At 40.2% G+C, this 10,000-nt stretch overlaps 2 protein-coding genes across 2 annotated transcripts in view; both read left to right on the top strand.

The window, feature by feature from the left end:
• Nucleotides 1-5,906, top strand: part of cd247 (CD247 molecule) — a 15,249-nt gene extending 9,343 nt beyond the window's left edge. The window contains exons 6-9 of the mRNA XM_071512602.1: nt 1,154-1,183; nt 1,582-1,635; nt 1,731-1,760; nt 2,507-5,906. Of these exons, the coding sequence (XP_071368703.1) occupies nt 1,154-1,183; nt 1,582-1,635; nt 1,731-1,760; nt 2,507-2,572 (180 nt within the window). The 3' untranslated portion in view covers nt 2,573-5,906. The remainder of the gene's footprint in view (nt 1-1,153; nt 1,184-1,581; nt 1,636-1,730; nt 1,761-2,506) is intronic.
• Nucleotides 5,907-7,052: 1,146 nt separating this feature from the next.
• Nucleotides 7,053-10,000, top strand: part of dnajc27 (DnaJ (Hsp40) homolog, subfamily C, member 27) — a 6,739-nt gene continuing 3,791 nt past the window's right edge. The window contains exons 1-3 of the mRNA XM_071512603.1: nt 7,053-7,423; nt 8,112-8,194; nt 8,583-8,652. Coding sequence (XP_071368704.1) covers nt 7,337-7,423; nt 8,112-8,194; nt 8,583-8,652 — 240 coding nt within the window. The 5' untranslated portion in view covers nt 7,053-7,336. The remainder of the gene's footprint in view (nt 7,424-8,111; nt 8,195-8,582; nt 8,653-10,000) is intronic.

Raw genomic sequence — 10,000 nt, forward strand, 5'->3', positions numbered from 1 at the left:
CTTTTGTACTTTGACTTAAGTAAGATTTTGAATGCAGGACTTTTACTTGTAACAAAGTATTTTTACACTGTGGTATTACTACTTTTACTTAAGTCAAAGATCTGAATACTTCTTCCACTGCTAACATCACTGTCTTGTTGTTAACACATCTGATTAGCACACTAGCTAACGTATCTAGTAGCAGCTAGCGTTAGCGTGTTCACATTAACATCAGTGTGTTTGCTGGCTAGTTAGCTAGCTAACAGTTTGTTCAGGTTAACTGAGCTGACTCTTCTCAAGCTCCAACTCTTCATGTTTTGGAGTAGAGACTAGGGCTAAAGACAAGACAGTTTACTGTGTCACAGTAACCTACATTTGGAAACAAATCCACCTTATCACACTATTCACTTTTACTGAGAACGTTACTGAATGGATCTACAGCCACACCACAACAAGCTGACTCAGCTGCTCTCTGCTGACAGCTGCTTCATACACATTTACACTTTATTCACTAACACACAGTTCACACTGTTCCTCCATCATGGAGACAGGCTGCTGGATCAGGATGGAGAGAAATCCTCCATTGCTGCCTTGCTGCTGATTCACTGTTAAAGCAAAGTCCTTCCTGCATAAAGAGACAGCAGTGAATGTTTCTTTGGGCTTGTATCGTAGCTTTATGGTGCTGTAAAGAACCATTTTACAGAAGTATTGAAAACATTTTAAGAGCCACGCCGGTTCTTTATTCTGCTGGAAGGAATGAAACGCTGAGCTGTCATCTGGATGATGGATCACTATCTTGCTACACTGGCTCTAGGGCTAAGGTCATGGATCACTATCTTGCTACACTGGCTCTAGGGCTAACGTCATGGATCACTATCTTGCCTCACGCGACAGCATCGATGAGGCACCAAGCCGCGCGCTAACGCAGAAACCTTATTTATCAAATCAGACGGTTCTTTCAGTGGTTTTGGTTCCATATAATAGAACCTCGACCCAAACCAGAGAACCTGGAGGAACCCGGGTTCCTCGTGGGTCAAACTGCCATAAGACAGTTTATTAAAAAACAGTTTGTTAGTTTATTAAAAACCAGTTTTACCAAAAGTCTGTTTACTGCAAGCCTGTTTCCTGTTCGCTCTACTTTATTCTAATTCTACTATTCTGTTCTACTCCACAGAACCGTCGGATGGCTGATGACACCTATACGGTAACACACACACACACACACACACACACACACACACACACACACACACACACACACACACACACCTTGTAGTGCCCTCATTTTTTTACTTGTTAGTTTCTTTATGAGTCTATTTACTTTTATTTAATGGTGAAATCACTTTGTAAACAGAGTGCAATTACCATACTAAATATATTATATAATTGCGTAATAGATTATATTTTTTGCAATTATAGCAGCAGCAGCAGCAGTAGTGTATCAACAGATATAAACAACTTTTAATGAACATTTCTGGCCTAAATAAAGTGACAGAATAACAATAGAAATAATAAGGTTGATGGACAGATTTCATGTTAAAATAATAATAATAATAATATAATAATAATAATAATAATAATTCTGTTGTGTTTCTGGTCCAGGACTTGAACAGACGCACAGAAGGAGAATATAAGGAGCTGCCTGTCAAAAGAGAGGTGAGTGTTGTGATATAATTATTATTTTTGACGCTCAAAATAATATTAATATGAGCGAGTGTTTTCTAATATTATTTCTGTTCGTCTCTCTGCAGCGCCACAAAAAGCATGAGCAGGTCTACCAGGTGAGCGACTGGACTGATAAATATTAGTATTGTTAGTTCTACTGTTTCTCCACATTAAGACTACATTTCCCATCAGCCCCTTTGCTTCCTGCCCCCCCCCTCCCCCTCCCCCTCCCTGAAGAGGCTCAACATGTTTTCATCTTCCTTTCTCTCCTTCCACCATCTGCCTCTACGAAGCAGCAATCCCTTAAAATGACCCTACATCTTCATCAATTTACATTAATTCACCCCTTAAATCCCCTTAAAATTAATGAAGGGAGTTATTAATGGAGGAGATCCCATCGAAACCTCCTTAAACTCCCCTTAATGTTGACTCCTTACTTTCTAATTTAATGTAAAATTCAGAGAGACAGGAACTTTCCATTAATTTCCACTTAATCACCTGTAAACCTGCACAAAAGACATGAAAAATCCCTTAACTTCTAGAGTCTCTGTGAATAAAATCCCTTATAAACCCATGATACTAACCTTACTTTATTAAAGCTGTTATTTTGAATGGATAATTAATGTTTATTTTATGCAGAAATGAAGGACATTTCAGGGATAAAATATTAAGGGGTTTTGTTTCGAAGCTTTAGGAAGAACAGAACCTTCTTCCTGTTTTGTGCCGTAAAGCGATCCAGCAGATTTCCCTCCAGAACGGAAACAACGGAGGATGTTTACTGTGATTATGCTAATGTGTCTAAATGCATATGGTTTATTGAGGTTAAAGTGACCCACAGACTAACCCTGTCCGTCTCCCTCAGGATCTCGGCAAGGGCAGTAAGGACACCTACGACTCGCTGCAGATGCAGCCGCTCCCTCCTCGCTAACGCCGCAGAACTCCGCCCGGCGCTCCGACCCTGAACGCACCCCGCCCCCCCCCCCCGTCCCCCCCGTCAGCCTCAACGGATTAAAACCTTTTTCACAAACATGGCCGACGTACTTCCGCAGGTTATAGATCAGTTCTCACCGTTAGCAGCAGCGTTAAGAAGCAAACTCTCCCACTCTGTGATCTCTGATTTAGTGTTTTGAGGGATTATAACACCATGCAGCTGTTTCTGTTTCTGTTTCTGTTGTCAAGACGACTGAAACGCTGTAAACAGGTTCGATCGAGGCGCTAACACGACACGCTAACAGCACAGAAATCACCGTTAGCCTTCGTTAGCCAGTTAGCATTTTGTGAAGCGGCGGTACGTCAGCCGTGTTTGTGAAAAGGATCTGTACTCCCGATGTTTTTGCCAATTTAGCTCTTTGGTCAACTGGTCGACTTCCTGTTTCCTGTTCTGCGATGACAAAATTGGCAGCAGTTTGAAGTCTCTCTTTCTAGTATTCGGTTGGTTAGTCTGCAAGGGTTTATGCTAACGCTAATGCTCTGTTAGTTTTACCACAGGGGGTCAGGAATGTGATTTTTTCCCGGGCACAAAGTCACCTGGATGGTAAAATAAATTTGGTAATCCAGGGAGACAGGTGGTAGAAATTATACGTACATCCTGTTTTCAGGTGCTGGGTAAAGAAAAGTGGACAATGAAGAGAAAACACTTCGCTCCACTGCAGCTTCATTCAAAAATGTATAAAATAGACGATGTTTGCCTGAGGGGGGGGGGGGGGGGGTAATGTGTTTTCTCCTTACAGTCCTTTTCCTGGCTCAATTTCTTACTTATTTTCACGAGTTTTGTCATGAATCTGCCTCCATATAACTCTTTCAGTGCATTAGACGCCGCCTTGATGCTTCACTAAGCTGCTGCCGATCTTCTCACCACACGACCATAAGTTGGTCAAAGACCTTCGTTGTCAGAGTTTGGTCTGTTCCTCTTCCTCATGGAAAGGCCTCACAGCAAATATTCACTTCCCTTTTTTACCTTCATTACACACAAGAGCTGGGTTCCCAAAAAGTGTCTTAAAGGATAAAGGATAAGGCCGGTGTTTTTTAATGCTTACCGTCAACAAATCCTATGAAAATAACCAGCAAATGCCAGCAAGTCTGGTCCATGTATCTGGTCCCAGTGCAGCCATAGAACTTCATTGTATTAAAAAACGATTAAAAACCCGTCACAGAGCCATGCTGCTGATAAGTCGGCTGGAAACACGTTTTCCATCTCAGGAAAGTAGTTCCGCAGCACAGAAAATAGTCCCCGGCGTAATGAAGAATTTGTTCCCATTTGAATTTGATTTGGTAAAAACTACAACAGTCTGACTTTTCATGGTAACAGTTAGAGATTTTTAAAATGTAAACTATGTCTTTGTGAGCTGAATTTAAAGGTTTTTATCTTACAGTTGGAGCCAATGACTTCCGGGTTGACGGGTAAAAACGGAACGTGGGAAGTCAGAAAGTAACGGGAGGAGAGCAAACACATTGTTGATTTTGTTATTTTCATAGGATTTGTTGACAGTAAGAAACACCGGCCTTATCCTTCAAGATGCAGCTGAAGTTGATCTTATCCTGAGGTTTAGATCAACGCTCCCCGATGCTAACGCCGTGTCTCCCGGTCCCTCTGCTCCTCTTCACCTGTCGGGGTCTGATAAAGAAACGCTGGGCCGACGTTTCTTGGGGCGAAGCTGCGAGAAAGCAGCTGGGCTCATATCTGAAGAGTTCATTTCCACAGTGAGACCGGGTCAGGATGGCGCCGACACAGCAGAGAGAAACCCCGTTCAGCTTCTATGAGCAAAACAGTTCATTGACATTTTCTGTGGTTGTTTTTTGTTTTGTTTTTTCATGGCTGTCAAACATCATAAAATCATAAAATGTTTTTTCTTGAAGTGTCAGAGTGCAGCACGACTCCTCTCTCTTGAACGGAGGTTAGCTAGCTTGTTAGCATGTTGTGACTTCCCGAAAATAAACGTTTTAACGGTAACGCAGTTCTTTGATAACTGTGAAAAGGTAAACGACAAATTATTTACACCAAATACATTTCACATAAATGATCAGAGCACAGAACAAGCAGCCACAGAAGATGCAGATGTATTGTTTTGCCCGTAGAGACAGAGCGGGAGAGATCACTGTACCGCGCTTTGTGGGCGTGGCCTGTTTGAAACGTCACGCCATTCTGATCTATGATCTATAATCTAGGATCTATGTACGGATCAAGGACACCGAGGCGTTTTGATCTGCAGATAAAGGCACATGGAGGCTGAAGCGCTTTGGTGTCAGAAACTCAGTTTTTAACAATGATTGACAGATTCACACATCACCCGAGCACTTCTTTAGCTTTTAGCTGTGTGCTATATATCAATATGGAAACGTATCATTACCTGAAGCTCAGTGTAAAATTGGCTCATTTATTCAACCAGGGACTTAAAGCCGCAGTAAGACGGGTTTTCACATGGCGGACCCGAGCGAGAGGTAACTGTTTGAATATTAAGGACTTCATTACCCAGAAATCCTGTGCGGTGACATCACTAAAATAAAGGTCTCCTTCTTATGCTAAAATAATTTGTTATTTCTGAATTTAAAATCAGCCGTAAACGAGCCGCAGCAGGCCTAGTTTCTGTCTGTAAGCAGATTTGAGGGAGTCAGTGTGAACGTTACTGATTCAGATTTCAGGTTCAGGTCTGGACTAGAGCAGCAGGTTCAGATCTGGACTAGAGCAGCAGGTGCAGATCTGGACTAGAGCAGCTTTAAGTTCCTGATCTCCTGTAAAAAAGTTCCATAGTTTGGTCTAGTGTTGTGCTGTCAATCATTGTGTCACTTTTTCAAATGTTAATAGTCATATAACCAATATCTGCGGTCCTTTTTTATAAATCTGCTTCTGTATTTTCTCCTGTTACTTTTTTCTACATCATATTAATATAATAATTGTTTTATTTCCATTTTAGTATTTAGGAGTAGATCTTCTTTGTTAAAATATTTCCAGCGTCTATTTGTCTTTGAAACGTTTCATCGCTGTTCCTTAAAAACCTGGAACCAAGTGGAGCTGAAATATGAAGTGTCAGGGGTTTCTTATGTTAGATACACAGCGTATTATTAATAGCTATTTTTCCTGAGATATTTTGCTCTAATGATTCTATTTTTGTGATGTTTTTCTGTTCGACCATGTGTCTATGTGACAGTTCAGAATAAATGTCCTCAGATGGTTTAGTTCATTAGGATCGTAGCTTTGTGAAAACAATCTACACTTCTGTCATATTTTAAAGTGTTTTTTAATAAATCCAGCTGAAGAACCGACAGCTAACAGGCTCTGAAAATATCAACGATCGATCCAGGAAGCTCTGATCCCTTATTGATTATTGATTTCTCCTGTTAAATATGATTTGTACATTGAACTTCATGGATATAATGATTATTGTTCAAAACTGCAACACTACTGCTGGACAGGTAAGGTGTAGTGGACGGTTTAAAAATGTTCACATCCTGCCATCTACTGGACAGGATGGTCACCTGTCTGTCCTATAGAGGTACAGTATATAGAAAGGATGTTTTTAATGCTACAGATGGTTTTCACGATGACAACCGCCTCAGTTTGCCCCTCAAGTTTTTTGTTTGTTTTGTCTTTTGTCGTGGTGGCAGACATCCTTCCTCCAAGTTGTCAGGTATGAGTTTTGTCGCCCTACAGAATATCTTGCATCAGCGGTGGAAGAAGTATTCAGATCTTTGACTTGAGTAAAAGTAGAAATACCACAGTGTAAAAATACTTTGTTACAAGTAAAAGTCCTGCTTTCAAAATCTTACTTAAGTCAAAGTACAAAAGTATTAGCATCAAAATATACTTAAAGTAGCAAAAGTAAAAGTAGTCATTATGCAGAACGGCCCATTTCAGAATCATATATATCATGTTATTGGACTATAATTATTGATGCATTAATGTGTTCATCACTTTAATGTTGCAGCTGGTAAAGGTGGAGCTAATTTTAATTTATTTTATTTTTAATTTTAAAACTTCATATACTGCTGGGTAGCTTAACCTATAAAAATATATCATAATTTATTAGTTGATTTATCATTTGTATTAATAATCTAAATCTGCAAAGTAACTAGTAACTAAAGCTGTCAAATAAAAAGAACAATATTTCCCTCTGAAATGTAGTGGAGTGGAACTATAAAGAAGCATGAAATGGAAATACTCAAGTAAAGTACAAGTACCTCTAAATTGTACTTAAGTACAGTACTTGAGTTAATGCACTTAGTTACATTCCACCACTGTCTTGCATAGGCCTATATGGTTTTTAATTGCAAAAATCAGTCATTGTATTTTGACTTACTACAAAACATTGTAGCATAAAGTTCGTCAATAGAGGATTTTATTTTGAAGAGTGGCCGGAAGTCTGTACTTGGATTATCCCTGGTGGTTTGACACTGGTACCAAACGCTAAGTGGTTAGCATTTAGGCTATGTGGCTAGCAGGCTGGGTTTCTGCCTCCTGTATGATGGCAGCTGACCCACAGCATTAGCAGCAGGGACTGAAACTAAATTAAAAACATGTTGTTTAATTAATTGAACCGGCTAATTCAGGTTAAGAGCCGTGCTGAGTACAAGCCAGCTTGCTAACAGCTAGCTAGCCTGTTAGCAACACTCCCAACAACAACTGTCAACACTGGATTCAGCCGTTCACCCACAGCAGCCTCGGGGTTTGACCGCAAAACAATAAAAAGCATCCAAGATGGACACAAATGTACAAAAGAGGCGAGATAATAAGAAGTCGCTGCGTGTGAAGGTGATAAGCCTCGGGAACGCCGAGGTTGGAAAGGTAGGTTGAGTTTCTATTAGCCGAAAGCTCATATTGATCTGAGTGATGGATGCTGCTCGCTCTGATAAACCTTCATCATGTCTCTTTGTTTATTAGAGCTAACGCTACATCATGAAAACCAGTTCTGATTTAAGTACTGGGATGTTGTAGCTGTGATTATAAACCTTCATTATGCTCTTTTGTTTATCAGTTAGGATGCTGTTAGCCCTGGTATACACTGTTCTCAGTTAGGCCACACTACGTTAAAAAAATCTCAGTTTAATGCTTTCTTGCTTATTAGCAGACATTCATACATCGCAGAACATGACTAGAGACTTTTTCTGAAAGCACAGGTTCTTCTCTTAAATTCGGCATACATCCAATACACCAGACAGGAATTACTGCAATTTAATGTCAACTTTTAGATTAGGTTCCCCTGTTGTTCCTGCAGTGTTCATCCAACATACACACACACCGTGGCTGCCTGGCAGCGAGCAGTGTGAACCGACTCAAAAATGTAAATTGTATTGACATAAGAGCTGCTCGGTGGATTATATGTATGCCGAAATTACCAGAAGAAGATTGACTCATAAATGATTACAAATTATGATTTACATATGTTTATTAGCACGCCGACATAGACAGATTTGATTTGGAGACAGATTTTTGAATGGAGCTTGGCGTCGTGTGAATTCGTTTTTTTCTCCAGAGCTGCATCATCAAACGTTACTGTGAGAAGAGGTTCGTCCCCAAGTATCTGGCAACTATTGGGATTGACTATGGTGTCACCAAGTAAGTAAATAAACTGTCTAGTTAACTGTCTAATGCTTTTATTATATTTTATTATATTTCACTGCTGCCATAATTAACATTACATTAACATTCCAGTCATTTAGATGACTCTTCATGTATTATTCCATGACTAGTACTGTCTATCATATGTGTTATTCTATTATTACTACTGTATTAATGCGTTATTCTATTACTAATACTGTATTATTGTGTATTTATACGACTTGTACTGTATTCATGTGTTATTCTTGGACTAGTACCATATTATGTAAAGTATATTACTCTAGTACTGTATGTAATGTGTGTTATTGTAGGACTGGCACTGTTTTAATGTGTTTCTGCAGTACTAGCAGTGCATGTAATCTGTCTGACTGTGTTGTGTTGTCAGAGTTCAGGTTCGAGACAGAGAAATCAAAGTGAACATCTTCGACATGGCGGGTCATCCTTTCTTCTACGAGGCGAGTTGCACTGAATTTACTTCTTTTGAACCTTTATTTAACAAAATCAGAACAGTAAGATGATGTCAGAAGTCAGGGGGATTTTACATCAGGGCCAGTAGGGGGCGCTGCTGTGCCAGGAGAAAGACACATGCAGGGATCAGAGGTTTGAGTCACATATTCTCCATTCACATTCAAACATGTAATGGAAACGCTTTGTTTAAGAAGTAGGCAGTGAAATGACGTGGCAAAAAAAAACAGTGAGAGAAAGTACAAATGTTAGTAACAGAAATAATATGATATAAGAATTAAGTTCAGTCTAAAACATGCCAGTAAAATTATAAAAAGGCTTGGAACATAAAAGAAGAAAGTTACCATGTTTGGATGGATATATATTATATTAAAATATATTGATGAAGAGCAAGAAAAGAAGGTGAGAGAGGGACAGACAGCTAATCCCTTTGGAACCTGCTTGATAACTGAGGCCCAACGTTGAGTTGGAAAAACACACTCTGTGTCTGTGTCCTCCAGCCGGTTTATTTCAGGTTTATTTTGTCCTGCACTGACCTGTTGTAATAAACTGACTCCTGGGGCCGGCTGCACAAAACACCTTAAAGTTTCCTCCTTCAGTTTGACTCTGAAGGCTTCATTTCTCCTCAGCTGAGGGACTTCAGGGTGTTGCACAGAATCCCGCAAAAGGTTTCCTTAGTTAAGGAAAAACGTTAAGGAGTTTACTGCATTGAAGACATGGAGACCGTTTGTTTGCTTGCACTTGTGCTTGTGATACCTGTTATGGTCTCACCTGTTATGGTCTCACCTGTTATGGTCTCACCTGTTATGGTCTCACCTGTTATCATCTCACCTGTTATGGTCTCACCTGTTATCACCTCACCTGTTATCATCTCACCTGTTATCACCTCACCTGTTATGGTCTCACCTGTTATCACCTCACCTGTTATCACCTCACCTGTTATCACCTCACCTGTTATGGTCTCACCTGTTATGGTCTCACCTGTTATGGTCTCACCTGTTACGGTCTCACCTGTTATCACCTCACCTGTTATGGTCTCACCTGTTATGGTCTCACCTGTTATGGTCTCACCTGTTACGGTCTCACCTGTTATCACCTCACCTGTTATGGTCTCACCTGTTATGGTCTCACCTGTTATCGTCTCACCTGTTATGGTCTCACCTGTTATCACCTCACCTGTTATCACCTCACCTGTTATCATCTCACCTGTTATGGTCTCACCTGTTATGGTCTCACCTGTTATCACCTCACCTGTTATGGTCTCACCTGTTATGGTCTCACCTGTTATGGTCTCACCTGTTATGGTCTCACCTGTTATCACCTCACCTGTTATGGTCT

Source organism: Centroberyx affinis, unplaced genomic scaffold, assembly GCF_046629955.1.
Source record: "Centroberyx affinis isolate AG114_WGS23_722 - 3 ecotype Tasmania unplaced genomic scaffold, CSIRO-AGI_Caff_v1 ptg006376l_1, whole genome shotgun sequence".
Classification (NCBI taxonomy): Eukaryota; Metazoa; Chordata; class Actinopteri; order Beryciformes; family Berycidae; genus Centroberyx; species Centroberyx affinis.